The sequence below is a fragment of the Rhinichthys klamathensis genome, unplaced genomic scaffold (genome assembly GCF_029890125.1).
Source record: "Rhinichthys klamathensis goyatoka isolate OS25496 unplaced genomic scaffold, OSU_Roscu_1.1 h1tg000907l_1, whole genome shotgun sequence".
NCBI lineage: Eukaryota > Metazoa > Chordata > Actinopteri > Cypriniformes > Leuciscidae > Rhinichthys > Rhinichthys klamathensis.
The window spans coordinates 260,859-282,202 of NW_026607253.1; the positions used below are offsets into that span (position 1 = coordinate 260,859).

Genomic DNA, 21,344 nt, shown 5'->3' on the forward strand with positions numbered 1-21,344 from the left:
AAGTTTCAATAACATAGAAGCCTATGGAGGAGTGAGACAGCTCTCAGATTTAATCAAAAATATCTTAATTTGTGTTCTGAAGATGAACGAAAGTCTTACGGGGTTGAAACAACATGAGGGTGAATAATTACTGACAGAATTTTCATTTTTGGGTGAACTAACCCTTTAAGTAAATGTTGGGAGAATGTATTGGATCCGTGAATGAGGTCTGAAAGTGACAGCAGCCTAATGGCGCTTTTCCATTACCAGTACCAGCTCGACTCGACTCGCCTTGGCTCGCCTCGACTCGGCTCGCTTTTCGCTCCGTTTTCCATTGCAGAAAGTACCGCCACATAGTACCCGGTCGTCATAGCGACGCCTTTCGTTCCTCGTTGCCCCATCATGCTCTCGCTGGATCCTCTCTTCGGCAACCAAACAAAGGAATGTCTGCACCTCCTCGTTTGACCACGGCGTATTCTTCCGAGTTGCCATAATAATAGTAGTAAGATTAGTAACTATCTCTGGCCAAACTATTTAAAAATGGCGGGGTTATTCTAGATACTCCATCTGGCGCGTGCAATGATGACGCAGTGAATTGTGACGATTCTCTCTGACCAATCAGCAGTCGGCATTGTTTTCACGTCACATTTTAGTATCGCCTCAGCTCGCTCAGAACCTCGCCGGAGGTGGTACGAAAAAAAGTACCCGAAAGCAGGTACAGGTACAACTTTTACACAGTGGAAAACCAAACAAAGGCGAGTCGAGCCGAGGCGAGCTGGTACTGTGTAGTGGAAAAGCGCCATAATACACATGCGTCCTTAATGTTATTCAAACAACAAAAGACAGAGAAAATCACTCGCTTATCTTGACTGAATATCTTCAGAAGCTTTCATTAAAAATCTATGTATTTAAATTCATTCAGTGAAGTCTATACAGTGTTTTATCGTTACATATGATAATTCAATTTCTTTAGATGAACAACTTTAGAAGAAATGAACAGATTCAACCCTGAATAATTTTATCATCAAAAGCAAACTTTAACCATGTTTTAGGTTTTTAAATAACTATTAGTATTTTAACTTGTTACTCACCAAGAAAATAGCCAATGAAGATTGCATAGCGTTAAAACGCCAACCAACAATGACCAAACTTGAACTTTGGAACGCTGTAAAATGCAAAAAGACATGAAGCAGGGACCCACAATACAAAATGTAAAACAGAGCTACATATTAAGCCTATAGCTTTCAATGTTAATAGAAACCAACCATATTATGATAGTTATATTCTGGGGTGCACATAAGTGGTGTGCATGTGTGATCAGAAAAAATACCATGGGTAAATAAGTTCAGATCACTCATTTGCATACCGACACATGGTGGACAGCTGTTAATGCACAATCACTGTTTTAGATTGACTAACTGTAGTGCTGTATAAGATTTCTATTTGAACTGAATGCATTATAAATCTCCCAGTTTCAGAGCAAAACGCAAAGCTGTAACATACACTGACGCGCTTCAATCGGCAGTGCTTGAACCGGTAATGCATATACTTATTTCCTGGCAACCCGCCAAAATAAAAGCTTGCTGATTTTAGTTTTGAAAATGTTAAATTCATATAAAGATTAAAAAATAAATAAATTTTAGGTAAGTATTAGCATTGTATTTTTAAATGGATAGTTTACCCAAAAATGAAAATTAGCCCATGATTTACTCACCCTGAAGCCATCCTAGGTGTATATGACATTCTTCTTTCAGATATATTAAAAAATATATATATATTTATATTCTTTCAGTTATATTAAAAAATGTCCTGGCTCTTCCAAGCTTCATAATGGCAGTGAATGGCTTTGTCTTTGGAAGTCCATTTAAGTGCATCTATTCATTATTAAAGTGCTCCACGCGTCTCCGGGGATTAATAAGGCCTTCTTAAGTGAAGCAATGCGTTAGTGTAAGAAAAATATCCATATTTAAAACTTTATCGACTAAAATAGCTAGCTTCCGGCAGACGGCTGTATGCGTCGATTTACGAAAAAAGAGTAACCCTTGAACTTGACGCGCAACATAATGCGGTGCCCAGCCCTGTTTGTTTGAAACAAGAGAGGCGTCGATTGCCATTATGTTGTGCGTCAAGTTCAAGGGTTACTCTTTTGGCGTAATCGATACCTACGGCCGTCTGCCGGAAGCTAGTTATTTTAGTCGATATGTAATTGGCCATCTGTACTCTGAATAAAAGTTTTGTTTTTCATGTTGCTTAGAGTACAGATGGCCAATTACATATCGACTAAAATAACTAGCTTCCGGCAGACGGCCGTAGGTATCGATTACGCCAAAAGAGTAACCCTTGAACTTGACGCACAAGATAATGGCAATCGACGCCTCTCTTGTTTCAAACAAACAGGGCTGGGCACCGCATTATGTTGCGCGTCAAGTTCAAGGGTTACTCTTTTGGCGTAATCGATACCTACGGCCGTCTGCCGGAAGCTAGTTATTTTAGTCGATATGTAATTGGCCATCTGTACTCTAAGCAGCATGAAAAACAAAACTTTTATTCAGTGTTTTATATAAAACCTCGAAACATTGTGTGAAACATTCTCTGGCTCTAATGAAATATCTGTGCGTCTTGCAGACGGTCCAGTTTGTCCAGGGAATTTTCGTTGAGAAATATGACCCCACAATAGAAGACTCCTACAGAAAGGTAATAATTTCTGCTCAGTAGATTCTGTCTTCTTTCTTTTAAATAACCTAGTGGGTAATGGAAGCTTATCTTTATTTTTATTTTCTTCCCTTCTCCTCATGTAGCAAGTGGAGGTGGACGGCCAGCAGTGCATGTTGGAGATCCTGGACACCGCAGGAACAGTAAGTGTTGTTGGCCTTCCTGTTTTCAACCTTCTCTATTTCGGTGGGCTCAGCTGGCAACATACTGCAACTAGGTTCGAGGACAAATAAAGAATTCACACCCTTCTTTTGTTTGCATTATCATCAGAGGTCTGTACGCTTCTTACCAAAACCTCACATGCAAGGAATTTTTAATAGGAAAAACCTGACCCCAGACAGGCCCAATCAAATTAGAGTTCATTATTATTTATTAATAATATTGCATGTTTTGTCTCTTGGAAATGCACATTTGGCAGTAGCTCGAGTTGATGGTGGCAGTAGTTTGAGCTTGAGTTCATAAACAAAAACCGTAAAAATTGTTGCCTCATTTTTAGAGGGTAAAATTTAAATTCTGACATGAGTGTTATCTACTCTTATTAAAATTCACCATTGATCTTCCGTAGTATTATATTATATATATTTGTAGATCATGATAGCCACAGGAAAAACCATGCATGGCACATCAATGCCATGGTAAAATCTAAGCTATATATTGTAACTATAATGTTTTCTATTATATTATTTATGAAAAACAATAGAAAATTTACTATAAATGTACAAAACAGCTACTTAATAACAAAGTCACTTAAGTTATATTTCTTTACTACTTTAATAAATGTCTATATTAATATAATATAATTTGTTAGGTATATCCCACATTTCAGCTACAATACCATGGTTACCACAATCATTCTGTCATTCTCTCCTCTGAAAGTCTTGTTTCAAAAACTTCTGTCTTTATGACATTTTGAATTGTCAGTTTTGTATTTTTAGTGGAGGGACAGAAACCTCAGGTTTCATTAACATATCTTTCTTTGGGTTTAAAAGATGATTGAAAGTTTTATGAATTTACTTGTAAATCTCAATGTAAAATTTCATTATCCTTCTTCTTTTTTAGGAGCAGTTCACAGCCATGAGGGACCTGTACATGAAGAATGGGCAGGGCTTTGCTCTTGTGTACTCAATCACAGCACAGTCCACATTCAATGACCTGCAGGACTTACGAGAGCAGATCCTACGAGTAAAGGACACAGAGGATGTAAGTTTGAGAGAAAATACAATAAAGCACTTTACAGACTTAGTTTAACAAATCACCGCCTTATTGAAGCCTCTTTCATCACTAGCCAAATGCCCCTTGTAGCTGATTACAGAGTTTAAAGTGCCATTATCACTCTTTCTTTTTATATGCCAATAACAATTAGAAAATCAAAGATTTTTCTCCCTGCATTCATTCTTGCTAATAATGATTTGTGCAACAAAACAAAAAAAATACACCTGTGGATGGCTTCTGTATCTAGGGCTATGTTCAGACTGCAGGCAAATCATATTTTTTTCTCAAATCAGATCTTTTCAGGCTGACTGTCTGCACTATTAATTGCAAATGATCAAATAAGAATTGTCCAAACATACTGAATGGGTTGCTTTAGTAACGATGTAGGTTTAGCCACGTATGTGACAAGGCGTTCAAAAAAGGATGCAGGGGAAAGTAAATTAATGTAAATTAAGTGCATTTTACATAAAACAAGTAAAATTATCTGACAGTATTAAAAAAATTGCAAACGGAAACAAGATTATTTTTCTTACCCTATTGGCAGATAAATACGTTTACGTCAGTCAGTAGAGTGTTTTTTTGTGGGTTTTTTTTTGGTGCTATCCATATTTTTATTTGAGCGGTAACATTTTTAAATGGTAGTTTTCTATATAACATCGGGTCATATGCAGAGCACATTAGTAAGGCCGATTGAATGAAGAGCGATAAGGAAAGTGTGCCTTGCACTCACGCTCTTTGTTTACTTGTGTGTTGTGCCGTGATAGCCATCAAAGAGGAGTTTCACTGTGTAGAAATCGGTTTAAATGAGGCTAATCTGATAAATGACGTTCACTTGATAACATCTTGCGGCGACCTCTGGAAGTAATCTGAATTTCCTTCAGGAATTTTTATGTGGTTGGATGCATTGATAACACGCATATTCCCATCATCGCTCCTTCTGAAAATAAAACAGATTACTGTATGAAACGGAAGGATGCCAGATGGAAGGGTAGTCTGAGATGTATGCCACAACCACAGCTGTTAAATAATAAACACAAATTATTCAAATTCATTTATTTGGTCATCTTTATTTACTACAAATACAAAAGCAACAGGTATTCTTTTTAATATTTTAATATTCTTCCAATAATTGGTATTGTGGCCATCTCCTCTTCATCTTTTAGTGATGGTGGTATTTTGTGAGCCTCTGCCTTGCTGTTGGCTGAGTAGAAGTCAAATGTTAATTTCATTACCCTAATTAAGAAATGTAACAGGCTTGATGAGAGAATATTTAATTATTTGAAAAGAGCATCAGACTGTATGGAAAAAAGCTGCTGCATATTGAATAGACACTGAATTATTTTTATTTAATGTGTAAAATGTTTGTAAAGCCATGTAGGCTACACCCATGAACCTTTAATGCTTAAAGCCTTACCTGAATGAATAGGTTTTATACCTCATTTTTAGCTGCTGCCGCGTGTATTTTTTTTTAAAACAAATTTTTGCATGTGGGATACCATGAAAATTAATAATAGTTCAATAACTTACCGCTCTACCAGTTTTTACCTCTGCATGGTTCCCGCGGATCCTTAAAAAGTCTTAAATTCGATTTTTAAAATATAAGGCCATTAAAAGTCTTATAAAGTCTCATTTTTACTTATGAAAGGTCTTAAATTTTAGATGACAGTTTGACTTAGACACATCTAAATGCTTTCCAAATTAAAGCTATCTAATTAGCGTACGTATTATTTTGTATTATTCTATCTTTGTGGATTTGCTTGTTCACGTGACAACTCTTCGCATCACACTCGTGGCAGAATAACGTCTGTCTCCTGCACGTGAGAGTAGAGAAGGAGAAGAAAGTTGGTAAATGTCAGTTCAGTTGTGAGTTCATTCTTTATGTGCGTAACGTTAGTGGTGTGCTATGTGTATTGTCTATTATGATATTGTAATCATTGTTTTAACGATGTACGAGGCACTGCTGATATCGCATTTGTCTATCGTGCTTTCACTGCGTGATGTGTCAGTGCAGGTATAGGTATGTCCCTAAATGAGTTTTTGTATTATATTTATATCATATTATGTTCTTATATTAGAATATCACATCAGCAAGAGTGTCCTTTTCCTGTGCACAATTGACCCTTCGCTAAGCCTCGCCCTCCCTAGTTATTGTTGCTACGCCTGTCAAGCTTTCACGCCTGCCACGTCTATTACAGTGTGTATGCACCAGTGTCAGACATTCCTAATGAGATAATTAGTCATTTTTGGCGAACATGTGAAATATCAGAGAGAGCAAGACAAAAGGGACTGCAGTGGTTTTCGGGCGTGGCTTAGCGAGCAAGTGTGATATTTATGTTATACAACAGTTAAAGTTAACATTCTGAGTTACCTTTTAGACACAATATTGTTTGTTTTCCATTTATTTCGCCGACTAGAATTTCAAAATGAAACCGTAGTAGAGTCTCAATGCAACAGACAGCGATGATTTCTTGACTGAAATCTGCGTTTTGAACAAATCACTTGCTTCTTTCCCGAATGAATCAGCCGTTTGAACGAATCGGTTGAACTCACTTATTAGACAGTGAGTTGACTTGACAGTGACTTGCCGCCGCCTACTGGCGGTTTTAGTTTCATATTTAAAGTACCCTTTAATTAAAACTAGTGCTGGGCAACGATTAAAAATTTTAATATTGCGATTAATCGCATTGTTACGCGCAAGTGAATAATGAATTCTAAAGTAGTGTATTGCGCACTTTTGATTTAAATGTACTGCTATATACACAAAAGTGCAATAACATGTGGTTTGCAAAAACTTTAAAGGGGTCATATAATGCCGTTTTTGTACAAGCTAATATGATTCTTTAGGGTCTAAATTAAAAGTTTGTAATATACTTTAATTAAGAATTCTCATTAGTATTGTAAGAAAACACTTATTTTACCTGGTCAAAAACAGCTCTGTTTTCAGCACGCCGTTTCAGTGCATATGACTTTAAATGATAATGAGCTTTGCTCACCCCGCCTCTCTGTGCTGTGCATACACCATTTGTAACTCAATAACACTAACCATAACGCGTTGTTCAGTATAAACGTGGGATTATGAATTATATTGAGAATGTCATACTGTAATGTACCCTGAGTGGAAACCTTAGACGCATTCATTGTGAAGCGTCCAGCTAGCGATTTGCAAAGATTAATATATTAATATAAAGTTTAATAAAACGTTACACTCACTTCCGTTCTTCTGGAGATTCAGCAAGAACACGAATATCTGGTACCGATCCTTTTTTCATGAGCAGCTTCTTAGCAAATCCAGCTTTATACTGATCCTCGTTTATAAAGCAGTCTGGTGTGTGAAATGATTCGCGCAAACATGAGAGCATTGACGTTGCTCGTGGGGAATATTCCCTTCGAAAACAAACTCAGCCACTGCGTCTTCAGCAGTTCGGATTTAGGAACATTAAAATGACTGCTGTGTTCGTTATTACACCCAAGAACAGAACACCACAATCGCTTAGCCATTCTGCTCATAGACAGTGCTCCAGCATATCAACAATGACCGCGCCGGTCCGCGCCGCGCAGACTATGATTGACAGCTCCCTCATGAGCGAGGGCGGGTCTGTGTTGAAACGCTCCTGTCAATCAACAATCGTGGGAGGGGCGTGCGAGCTTGTGACGTCACAGGCTCGAACGGCTCGATTTGAGGCAGGGGAAAACATATAAGGAGATTAAAACAAAACCACTGGATGGATTTTTATTATTATATGATGGTTGTGTACAGACACTGCCAACACACATTTCAGTACAATCAACTTGTAAAAGTGCATGTACCATTATATGACCCCTTTAAACAAACAAGGTGCTTTATACCAGCAGTATTACCTTTACACATTAGCAATAAAATATTTATTGTAAATCTCAACTTAAACATTAATGTAATCAAATCAAATATTAAAACAAAGCTATGCCACATGCCAGGGCATTACCTTTAATCTAGCTTGTTAAAACGAGTCCAGTTTTCTTGTTTTTTTTTCTGAACAGTTATCAACAGGTATCTTTTATCAGGGAGCAGCAGAAACAAGTCTATGTAGTCAGAGGTCATGACCACTACTACAGATATAAGTCGACCAACGTTACTTCTCTGATAGTAGCTTAGGTTTGGTCATGACATGGTTTCCCACGTACACTAAGATTACATTAAACAGATGTAAAGCCCAATTTATACTTCTGCGTCGAACTCACGCCGTAGCTACGTACCTGCTGTGTGTAGTGCGCGTACCCTGACTTGCACCTCTCCAAAAATGTAACAATGCGTCAATTCTACGCGCACCGCAAGCGCTGTGATTGCTAGAACCGCTCCCCGGGTTTCACATGCATGCTCCCTCTGCATGTGTAATTGTATGAAGGTAAATCAGTAGCTAAACTCGAGAGCACGTAGATGTGAATTTGAGAACTTGTACAATAAATATTCGTACGTGTACGCGAACATTTACACTCACAGCTCCGATGTGAAAACCTGTAAAATAAAAATCTGAACTTGAACGCTGAGATTTGCACTCGCAGACTATAGTCACAAACCTGTATTCTGAATTTGAAGCTGCAGACAAGCAGTCACAAATGTGTAAAATGCCATTCACAAAGAACGACAGACACAAACTTGTAATACAAATTTGCACTTCTTCTAACATTCAAATTCGCAGTACAACCTCAAATTGGCACTTGCAACTTCTCAAATCTGTCACTGCAAGTTCAAATTTCACGCCTTGACTTTTGCTACTCTTTTCGCGATATATGAGGTGCAAAACTGATTTGTGCACTTGTAACTCAGTGGCGGTGAGAGCGGAAGGGGGGCGGGAGCGGGGGTGTTCGAAGGAGCCGTTTTATTGGTTGGTGCCTAGCCAATGAAATGGGACTTCTATTGTACGCGATGATGTCACGAAACCCGCCTCCTCGTGGATGTTCTGAAACGCTAACATGGCTTAATGCATTAGACTGATTTAAAAGAAATGAATGATATTATCAAACTTAGTAAACACAATAATGCATACTACAGAAAAGCAGATGAGCACAGAATATGAACGCAAAACGCTAACTTAAGACAGTGGTATTAAAAGACCAAACTCAGGAAACACCATAAATAAAGCATACAGAAAAGCAATTGAGCAGAATATGAACGCAACTCGTTTAATTGTACGTTAAGCATTTTCCTCTCATAGAAAACCAAGAAAACGCTTAATGAGGCTTAATGGACCAAGTTATATTTTTATATATATATATATATATATATATATAAAAATAATTCGTTATACATTATTAATAAAACACAGGCAGCTGGTTTATTTGCACTGAACACAAATTTGCTTTCTTTCGTCATATCCTGTGCTCATCTGCTTTTCTGTAGTATGCATTATTAGTATGGCGTTTACTAAGTTTGATAATATCATTTATGTCTTTTAAATCAGTCTAATGCATTAAGCCATGTTAGCGTTTTAGAACATCCACGAGGAGGCGGGTTTCGTGACATCATCGCATACAATAGAAGTCCCATTTCATTGGCTAGGCGGCAACCAATAAAACGGCTCCTTTGAACACCCCCGCTCCCGCCCCCTTTTCTCTCTCACCGCCACTGAGTTACAAGTGCACAAATCAGTTTTGCACCTCATATATCGCGAAAAGAGTAGCAAAAGTCAAGGCGCGAAATTCGAACTTGCAGTGACAGATTTGAGAAGTTGCAAGTGCCAATTTGAGGTTGTACTGCAAATTTGAATGTTAGAAGTGCAAATTTGTATTACAAGTTTGTGTCTGTCGTTGTATCTTTGTGAATGGCATTTTACACATTTGTGACTGCTTGTCTGCAGCTTCAAATTCAGAATACAGGTTTGTGACTATAGTCTGCGAGTGCACATCTCAGCGTTCAAGTTCAGATTTTTATTTTACAGGTTTTCATATCGGAGCTGTGAGTGTAAATGTTCGCGTACACGTACAATAAATATTCGTACAAGTTCTCAAATTCACATCTACGTGCTCTCGAGTTTAGCTACTGATTTACCTTCATATAATTGCGCGTCAAGGGGGACAACGACGCAGAAGTATAAATAAAAACCAACGCGTAGTCTATAGCGTAGAGGCTCCGGCGTAGGTCCGACGCAGAATTATAAATCAGCCTAGAGTGAGGTGAAGTGGTCGAGCACAGGTGCAGCGACAAGCGAGTGTGGTCCTGTGAAACTGTTGCGGTCATGCTCGTCTCACACACGTGCCCGCGCTCTCCCTTTGCCGAAGTTGAATTGTCTATTTTTGTAGCTACACGACGCGCAGCACAAATCATTGGAAGAGACTGATCCTCGGCTCGCTGTTTGTGAGTTTCCCAATCTAAATAGTTATCAGGACGTCATCAACAGAAGGGAATTCACATGGCAGAGCATCTCCGCTAAACTAAACGCACGCCTATCAGGTACATAAAGGTACTCTATCCATGGAGCGCCTGTCATTCCCTTGCGGAGCGCTGTCTCCCTTTCTGTTCACCTGAGAGAACCTGCCAAAGCCTCTCCACTGCTTGTTTGGGTGGGTTATTTGCTGGCTGACCAACATCCCACCCCTCCTGTGATCCATGGTTTGACTAGGCCTATGTGTATTCAGAGCCAGTGAGCAACGGACTTTCAAAATAAGAATAAAAAAAAAACTGCGTTAACGTGCGATAAAAAAATTGTCGGCATTATTTAATAAATGCGTTAACGCGATAATAACGCGTTAACTTGCCCAGCCCTAATTAAAACGTTAAAATTTGAAATTTCATATTGAATATTGATTTAAAAAAACTATCTCATAGCTTTATTTATGCAATTGTAAATGGAGTGTAAATATATTAATGCCACTTCTGATGCCTCTTCTGTGTCACCTCTGCACTGCAAAGATTGATTTTGATTGAATGATTTAATTTGACTGGCAACAACAACAGTATACTGTATAATTATTGTAGAATTAATTATTATTGTATAAATCAGTATTATGCTGCGTTCCAGGCAGGTTTTTGAGCACGTAAATCATGACTTCAAACCACGACTCACGACTTTGTAGTGTTCCAGGCCAGTCTCGCCAAACTACCTGAGCGCAAGGAATTGTGGTAGCTAGATGTAAACAAACAACATTTTTGTTTTGTATGGTTTCGCGGGCTATGTGACGTCAGAGCTCGTAACTAGGAGTACATCGATCTAGTACGAGTTCACGGGTGGGAAGTCATGGGTTTGACTGCCGTTCCAGTGCACTTTCACGGGTATAAGGTTGGAAAAACACGGGTTACAGGTTGCCTGGAACGCGGCATTACTGTATAATTTGAATGCTAGTATTTGACATCAAAGGTGATGGGTGAAATTTTTTATATTTTATAGGTGAAAATGCCCCTGGAAATCAATTTAAGGTTGCAAATATTGCCCTTTAATAAAAATATTAATTTCTGTCACTGCTGTGAACTGACCACTGCATAGAATATGAAAATATGAATATATCCGTGAGTCAGCTGTCAACAACAGGCCTAAACCAGCCATGCACAACCACAAAAACACAATCAGTAAAATATCATCTAATTATCAACAAAACGTTGAAAATATCAAGATATATTTTTGTCAATATTGCACACACCTAATGTACGGTATTAATTTTGATTTCTTCAGGTCTTAAAAAGGTCTTAAAAAGCCTTAAATTTGACTTTAAAAATTGTGCAGGAACCCTGCTCTGATATTATAACCCTGATTAAGAATTAAACTTGTGCATTGACTTGGAAGTATGCAGACATCTTTTTGTTGGGTGCGTTTTCCATGGTGAATCGTAATAGCGTAATCATGGCTTTTCATAGTCGTAGTGCACGCACTTAAAGGGATACTCCACCCAAAAATGAACATTCTGTCATCATTTACTCACCCTCAAGTTGTTGCAAAGTTTCTTTCTTCTGATGAACACAAAGCAAGATATTTTGAAGAACAATTGGAACTTTGGCACCATTGACTTCCATAGTATTTTTTTTTTTCTACTATGCAAGTCAATGGTGCCAAACAACTGTTTGGTTCCAATCGTTCTTCAAAATATCTTCCTTTGTGTTCAGCAGAAGAAAGAAACTCATACAGGTTTGCAACAACTTGAGGGTTAGTAAATGATGACAGAATTTTCATTTTTGGGTGGAGTATCCCTTTAACTCAGTCAACCAACTCTGTTGATTGAACTAACTCAATTCAGCTGTTTGCCAAACAAGTGAAAAATTCACAAATTAATATTACGTTTTGTCTCTTGGAAATGTGCATTGGACCGTAGCTTGAGATGGGAATGCAGATGTGCAACATCTGTAAAAATTGTAACAAACTGATTTTTTTAGGGTAATATTTTATAGGGTGAAATGTGGTCTTCCATAGTATTTAGATCATGTACCACAGGTAAAACCACGCATAGCACTTCACTACCATGGTAAAAAAATATATATATATATATGTTGCTGTTTCTATGGTATTTGTTATGAAAAACAGTGGCCTAAAGACATTTAGTATAATATAAATGCACAAAAACTGCTATAGATTAAAGGGGTCCTATTATGCCCTTTTTTGAAGTCTTGATTTAGTTTTTTTTGGGGTGTACTTGAATACGCTTTCATGCTTGTTTTTTTTGGGGTGTACTTGAATACGCTTTCATGCTTGATTGTTCTAAAAACACATTTTAAAATTAAAAACACAATTTTTCACACATTTTACATTATTACAGTACCTCCCTCCCCAGTCTGGCTTGAATGCGTCATGTAGTTCCTGTTTCGATGAAGTCCCTCCTTCTGAAATACGAAATGTGCTGTGATAGGTTAGCTGGCCCAGTGTTGTGATTGGCACCGCATTGAGTCCTTGTTCGTGGCTTATTGTGATTTTACGTCAATGACTTTAAGTAAATTGAAGTAGTACTGCGAAGTTAAAGAAGTGTAACACTTTAGATTTTTTTTTATTTGTGAATCGATGCAAATCAGTTGAAGATAGAATCGCGATTCATATATGAATCTTTTTTTTCCTGCACCCCTACTATATTACGTTTGGTTTTTAAACCATTACTACGTAAACAAGGTTTTGTACTTCATTCGTGTCCTAATATCCACTTAAAACAGCAACCTTCACATGATGTTCCAAAATGTGTTTGTCACAGTCTATGGTCATACCACTGCCTCGATGTGGTTGTCATGCTGACTGGCAGAGCCCCTACTGTTTAAATTGAGCTGTTGAACAGGCTGTGATGTCAAGATAGCAATGCTAGAAATTATGTATTTATGCGCATGTATATTTATACGTGCTTCACTTGCTTCCTGTATAATTGTGTGCGCTTCACGTGCTTGCCGTATAATCTCCAAAGAGTCTTTCACTGTTGTGCCAGTTCAACAGACTTAATCCTTCTATTATGCCTCTGATAGCAATGTGTGAAGCCATACACACCCAGTATTCAGGCCATAGACTACGCCACGCATGATCTAGTATTCCACAGATCTGTCCAGCATTTGTAAAGACTGGGCTTAAGATTGGTGGTGTTTTTATTGGGCAGTGATAGGGAGAGCCTAAGCAAACAAAACCAAGTTAACCGTAGTCACTAGACTATTGACAAGCTAAGTTTGGATTGATGATCTTTTGGATGATGACACTCGGAGTGATTTGCACCTGAGAGGCCCCGTGGTGAGGAGCAGAGAGTTCGCTCAGAGTGTTGCGCTAATCACTCCTATAGATCTCAGTATGTATACGGTTAAAAGATTACTCTGTCTCATATGACCTTGTTATTTGTACACACCGTGACTATACAAATCCCAACATATAAATAGGAAAATGTTGGTGTTATTTTGTCACTTCTTGGGAGCAGTATGCTAGCTGGAGCTATTTACTTCCAGTCTTTGTGCTAAGCTAGGCTAGTGGTGGGTGCATCAGACAGAGTTACAGCACGCACGGAGATGAAAAGGTGGACTTATGGACTTATCTAACTCTGGGGGATACGGTGAATAAGCTAAAGTCCCAAAAAGTTGGCATGTTCCTTTAAGCTTATAGTCGTCTTTATAGTCTTCCTGGAGATTACCATAATTTTCTTAAGTTGCGTGCTGAGATTTTAGTTGTGATTTGATGGTTTGATTTTGCACATGTAAACCATGTCTGACTTTACTGTTGTGACAGACAGCTTCAACTATAAAATTGAGAATATACCTTGTGTTACAGATTAGGGATGCACGATATAGGAATTTGGCCGATATTCGATATGCCGATATTTTCAAACTAATTTTGCCCGATGCCGATACCGATACCGATATATTTGTATTTTTTTTTAAGTGCAAAAAAAGCTTATTAAAGCTTCTATTAATGTTCTCAGTCAAGAGCAGTGTGTGATTTCCTCTGTGTTTTGTTGTTTTATTAACATTAACGGGATAGTTCTCCCAAAAATTTAAATTGTCATCATTTACTCAAGTTTCTTTCTTCTGTTGAAATTATAAAAGTTATTTGGAAGAATGTGGCTAACCAAACAGTTGCTGTACTTTAGTGACTTCCATAGTATATTTAAGCACAAGAAAGAAATGAATCCAGGTTTGAAACAACATTAGATAGACAGAATTTTTATTTCTGGGTGCAGTATCTCTTTAAAGACAAGCGGCAGAATATTATTACTGTCTCTTTAAGAACTGCACGCGAGGGACGCGACGCGTCTAATATACACGCATTTGACACGCAGATTTTCTCTGTTTGCTTTCACTTTAGACATAACCAACTTTATGTAAACCTTGTGTGTATTTGACAGTATCAGCGCAATAAGACTCGAAAGATAAGTTAGTCCAGTATGCAGGCGCTGTGACAGGCTTTAGTTCCTGTGAGCGTCGGGTGTACGCGCTCAGAAAAGCGGATGTTAGAACAGCGCATCAGCACGTGAATGACATGTTTACCTAGCAAGACTTTGACGCACATGCAAACAATGAACTTTTGTGAATTGCGGTGTCCTGTGAGTGTAACTGTACCTCTGCGTTTACATGTGATGTGATGTGAATGTACGTCGCGTTGTACAGTATGTTGAGATGAAGGCGCCAGAATTGAACTGATAAAATGCACGATACTATGATTTTTCTTCAAAAGCAGATCGTGGAGACATTTTAATCGTCCATGATCAAAAACCGTGAGACGCACACTCCTAGTTGGAAGTTTAAGTTGCTGGCGCTCATGCTTTGTTCACGGTCGTCACATGCGCATAGGAAACACGCCACCCTATCGGCAAGACTCATCGGCAGAAATATTCATATCTGCCGATGATGGTCATTTTAGCTTTTATCGGCCGATACCGATGTTGTCCCGATATCATCGTGCATCCCTATTACAGATATTGCACTAGTAGTTCACTGGTGGGTTCATTACAATAGTGATGTACCTTTTGGCATTCTTCATCTTCGCCGGTCTAATAAGCAGACTAAAAATGTCACAAAACTACAATATTTTCATAAATGTTGCATGACTGTTTAGTGTCTTTGGCCGAATGATAGATCCACATAATTGCCATTGTGTATCTTGATTTATTTTTTCACTCCTTCTCTCCGACTATAGGTGCCGATGATCCTGGTGGGTAATAAGTGTGATCTGGAGGACGAGAGGGTGGTGGGGAAAGAACAGGGGCAAAATCTGGCCCGGCAGTGGAACAACTGTGCCTTTCTAGAGTCCTCTGCCAAATCAAAGATTAACGTCCTTGATGTGAGCATGTTTCTTGCTTGATATGTCCCCCATTCAGAACATATTCCAGTAGTTTCATGTTCATATTGAGTACTTCATGAATGTATTTTTTGCACATTGCAGATCTTCTATGACTTGGTCAGACAAATTAACAGGAAAACACCGGTGGAAAAGAAGAAAGCAAAAAAGAAATCCAATTGTGTCGTCCTGTAGAGCCAGCAGCAGCTCTGAGCCAGGTCTGTCATGTCACTTACGTCATTCATTTATGAATGTATAACCCCATTTCTAGAAAAGTTTGCACATTTTGTAAAATGCATTAATCACGAATCTGTGGTTTGTTAATTCTCTTGAACCTTTATTTAACCCTCTGGGGACCAAGGTGTTTTTGGGGTCCTTGAGATGTTTTGACATGCCCTGACATTTGTGCTTTTTTCAGTTGCTTATAAACATATTAATGGCACAGGTGAAATTACACTCTATTTAGCACAAACAGGGCTACCATAATATGTGAGCAACATGTATGTACATGTTTGTATTTTTGAGAGAATATTGTTTATGCATGGTTATTGAGAAAACTAAAAATTAAAGTTTCTGAAATAAAGCCACAAAACACATACTAAATATGTGTCCACAAGACTTTTGACTAATGGAAGTTGTGGCCTAGAGTTTTTGCTTCAAAATGATCTGAAAATCATCCTGTCTAATCATTCACATAAAACAATAGATTCTTTTAAATTGTGAAAAACATTTTTTGTTAGCCAAGGCAATATGCGAATGGGCGTGAACGGCCCAACCCCATTGTGAATAATTAGGTGGTTGAGAAGACAAAGACGACCCGCATATTAATGAGCCTTTCATTCAGGTGTGTCACACAAAGAATGCAAGGACAATATACACACACACACACACACACACACATACATGCATACATATACATATACATATACATATATATATATAAAATCAAAATATAAAAAAGTCAAAAGCACATTTTTAGCCATACCTGGAAACAAATCCTGTTCAAATAGGTTATATGGGCCATTCTACAGAATTGGTTCAAAGTTAGAGTTCGAAACATCTTGAAAAGAAAATTGTCTTTTTCCATAAATGTCTTAGTAGGCCAATACATTTTATCATACATATTTCAAAGTTAAGGATTCATTATTTTGATATAGCTTGCATTGGAACAAACACTATTCTTAGTTGATTAGTTTGACAAAACATACTATATATTTAACATATGAGCAGAAACTGCTAACAAAAGCTTATTTGATGTCTATTTTAGAGTTAAAACTTTATAATCTATCCAAAACAAGTCACACACACACAGAAACATGATTCAAATTTAAACAGTAGGCTATTTTTGCGTTTACAGACACTAACGTTATTATATATCGCGATTAGAACAAAGCACAAAAATAAAAACACTTACAGCTCAGCTCACTCCTCGAAGTGAAAATAAACCAGCACTTGTTCTGAGGTAGGTAAATGTCCCAGGATTATTCCTCCCAGCCGCGCAAGACGACAGTACATTAATTGACTAAATATAGTGTGTTTACCGAGTTTATGTGGGCGTTTACACTTCTCAATGTGTTGCTTCAGATCATTAGCGTTTGAATAGCGCGCGCTCTCCGTGGGCATGTCACATTAGCGGAATAATGAGATGCGAGAACGATAATGAGAACGGCTGACACCTCTCTCTTTTTATATAGATTACATAAACAGAGAATATTTATTTTAGTTTTAAATTAGATAATTTAAAAGTACAAACTTAAATGATCATAAACATATATTGCTCATGTCTGGGTGAATAGTATTCGCTGAGTTTTGTTTAAGTTTAGAGACGTGCTCCAGAAAAAAAGTTCATGGACACGGAGAGGCAGAACGCACACCCTGTTTATTTTCTTTATTTTACAAAAGCACAATATTTTATTTTGATTGTAGGTGGGCACATAAAAAAGTAGACATTTAACAGTTTATTTTTTAATATGTCTTAACTCTGTATGACCAGAAATGGAGTAGTTTAAGTGTATTTTTCTGCTATGTGGAAAAAATCTGCCAAAACTGCCGGTGCGTTTGCCGTCCCCAGAGGGTTAACTTACAAAAGTACAAATGAAAGATTTCCAATGTTTTCTCTGACCAAATTAATTGTATTTTTAAACAAATTTTGAGTTTGATGGCTGCAACACTCCCAAAAAGTTGGGACAGAGGCAAAATAAAATTGAAAAGATTATAGAATATCCTAGTTGAACTTTGAAGTTTTGAAACAGTCCACAATGATTAGGTGAATTGGTAATAGGTGATGGTATTGTGATTGGGTATAAAAGGAGCATCTCAGTCTTTGCTAGCAAAGATGGGTCATGGCTCACCACTTTGTGCCAAATATCGTGAGAGAATTGTCAAATTCAAAAATCACATTTTCAATGCAAGATTGTAAAGAATTTGGGTCTTTCAGCATCTACCATACATAATATTGTGGAAAAATTTAGGGAATCCAGAGAAGTCTCATTCTGTGTAGGTAAAGGCCCCTGTTGAATGTGAGAGACCTTTGAGCCAACCATAATGCTACTGTTATATTTCACCCAAAATTTTACATTCTGAATGAATGATGAATTTCTGCCCTGCCAACGCCGCCGTAGAAAGATTCGTGGATGCTCTGACATAGATCGAATGCTTGGTCTTTTTTTAAACTTTATTTAACCCTCTGGGGTGTTTTGAGAATTTTATGATTTATAATTAATATTTATGCAATAATTATGACCCATTTTTTCCCATTAAATATAATAGAATTTTTATATATATATATGTAATTTTTTTTTAACATTTTTATTAAAGCTGTATTTCATTTTAGAGTCAAGCCTAGGCCTCATGAAAGCAATTTTTTAAATGAGATGGATGCCATCTGCTGGATACACTGAGCATTTTTATCACGCAATAGCACATTTTTACCACTAGTGGATTTACAGCTCTCTGTAGAAAGGCTTGCGAATTCTAGTGATTTTTGCACATATTTGCCAATTTATTTTCAGTTTGTTGATTTTAAAATATAATAACAGATTCTCAAAGACTATTTTTGTCTTTTTTTTTTTTTTTTTGGTTGGTTTAAATGGTAATTTGAAGTGCCAGTTTAACTTTATAATACAGATTATTATAAATATATAATACATTGTGTGTCTGTTTTGCACTCTTGATGTTTTAGAGATTCACCCCTTCACTGTTGAGTCCTTTTTTTTCTGCATCCTGGCTGATTTGTAGATTGTATGCACAAAAAAACTCTTGTGTTTTCATATTTTTTACAATTTCCCATTCATTTCCTATGGGGGTCATTTTTGACCAAAGACCAGAAGTGTGACGACCACTTAGCATGCTTGGATCATGACCTCAATATTTTTTGTGTGTTCACATACCGAATACCATAAGTCACCCAGTTTTGTAACATTCCGATGAAGCTGTGGTTTTTAAAAATTCAAAACAGATTTATGTAATCTGAATTTATTAGTGTGTATGTGTATAAAAGTGTGTTTGTGTGTGTGTGTGTGTGGATGTGTCTGTTTTGCAACTCTTGATGTTTTATAGATTCACCCCTTCACTGTTGTGTGCTTTTTTCTGCATCCTGGCTGATTTGTAGATTGTCAAAAATATGAAAACACAAGAGTTTTTTTGTGCATACAATCTACAAATCAGCCAGAATGCAGAAAAAAAGCACAACAGTGAAGGGGTGAATCTATAAAACATCAAGAGTGCAAAACAGACACATCCACACACACACACACAAACACACTTTTATACACATACACACTAATGAATTCAGATTACATAAATCTGTTTTGAATTTTTAAAAATCACAGCTTCATCGGAATGTTACAAAACTAGGTGACTTTTATGGTATTCGGTATGTGAACACACAAAAAATATTGAGGTCATGATCCAAGCATGCTAAGTGGTCGTCACACTTCTGCTCTTTGGTCAAAAATGACCCCCATAGGAAATGAATGGGAATGAAAATGACCCCCATAGGAAATGAATGGGAAATTGTCAAAAATATGAAAACACAAGAGTTTTTTTGTGCATACAATTTCCCATTCATTTCCTATGGGGGTCATTTTTGACCAAAGAGCAGAAGTGTGACGACCACTTAGCATGCTTGGATCATGACCTCAATATTTTGTGTGTGTTCACATACCGAATACCATAAAAGTCACCTAGTTTTGTAACATTCCGATGAAGCTGTGATTTTTAAAAATTCAAAACAGATTTATGTAATCTGAATTTATTAGTGTGTATGTGTATAAAAGTGTGTGTGTGTGTGTGGATGTGTCTGTTTTGCACTCTTGATGTTTTATAGATTCACCCCTTCACTGTTGTGTGCTTTTTTTCTGGATCGTGACTGATTTGTAGATTGTACACACAAAAAAACTCTGTATTGTCACATTTTTGCCAATTTCCCATTCATTTCCTATGCGGGTCCATTTGGACCCGAAGGTCCTGAGTGTGACTCTTTTTTTTTACAGCCACTTAGACTATTCAAATCCTGTCCCCAATTTTTTTGGGTGTTCATATACCAAGTACCAACAAAGTGACCAAATTTCGGACCATTCCGATGAAGCTACGATTTTTTACATTTTTTTATTTAAATGCTTCGGGTCCATTTGGGCCGAAGGACCCCAGAGGGTTAAAGGGGCCGCAGCCGCAAAGCAAACAAGCATGTTGATTGTTATTTTTGCAGACTGACCAAGTATATGTTAACCTCATGGAATCTATTAAATGGAAAAATAAGACATTGATAGATGGAAAGAACTTAATTATAGGGACATGTTTGCAAACGAAATAAACCAATTAAAAGCCATTTATGTGGTGTCTTTTGTGTTCATGGTTAAGTGCTAATCTAATTTGCATTCCCGCTGAAAAACAAGCGTTCTAGCGTGAAAATGTCTGTTGCCTATAAATAGTGTTGCGTGCCTCCTTATGAAATTCACATGATCAACCTCTCCTCTATTTTGCTTGGGAACTAATGTGGTCGGAACCAAAGTTTACTTGACTGCGTTCTCTGGAATCCTCTCAACCGGAGGACTTCTACATTCTGATTGGTTGCCGCCGAACCGCGTCATAGCTCATTACCATAAAGTTGACCTGACTTCAACTCTTCTTGCCGTCCAAGACGCGCCGCCACATTTGAAGAATGTCTGTAACCAAACAGTTGATGGACCCATTGACCATTGACTTCCATAGTATGGGGCTGCCCTCAACTAAAGATTTTTTCTAGTCAACTAGTAGTTGTTTAAAGGTATAGCGGAGGATCTTTCCGAATTTTAGAGAAGACCCACCCTCTCCAATTTTTTTAAATGCACATGCGCAACACTCTATTTGCTCCCGAGAGGGAACGCCTATTAAACTTTTACTAGCAGTGATTTAAAATGGATTTCTCCAAATAGCATCAGTGGGAAGCCCAACCTGTGCTTTTAGCGCATGCCAGTGTGTGAAATATTCACCCAAAATCACTCTGGTCTTGTTTCTATATTCTGCGGCCTTTCTCTTCTTATCATACACTTCGTATACATTTTTTCTCTTTCGACCCTCAGCCATTTTCAAAGGAATGGCTGAAACCGTAACTCATCACAAATAATACACCTGAAAGTACGCATGCGCAGAAAGCGAAAACTACATAGGGACGAGCACGTACGACGGCCTTACGTAAACATATCACCAGAATGATTGACACTTAGGTGGACCAATAGTATAGGCTACCCACCCAGAAAAAGAAAATCC

The 21,344-nt window shown here is 37.6% G+C and overlaps 1 protein-coding gene across 1 annotated transcript in view; it reads left to right on the plus strand.

Annotated features, from left to right (window-relative positions):
- rap1ab (RAP1A, member of RAS oncogene family b) overlaps positions 1–21,344 on the plus strand; it is a 42,689-nt gene that overhangs the window by 19,234 nt on the left and 2,111 nt on the right. The window contains exons 3-7 of the mRNA XM_056244088.1: positions 2,605–2,673; positions 2,778–2,834; positions 3,751–3,891; positions 15,456–15,599; positions 15,702–15,814. Coding sequence (XP_056100063.1) covers positions 2,605–2,673; positions 2,778–2,834; positions 3,751–3,891; positions 15,456–15,599; positions 15,702–15,791 — 501 coding nt within the window. The 3' untranslated portion in view covers positions 15,792–15,814. The remainder of the gene's footprint in view (positions 1–2,604; positions 2,674–2,777; positions 2,835–3,750; positions 3,892–15,455; positions 15,600–15,701; positions 15,815–21,344) is intronic.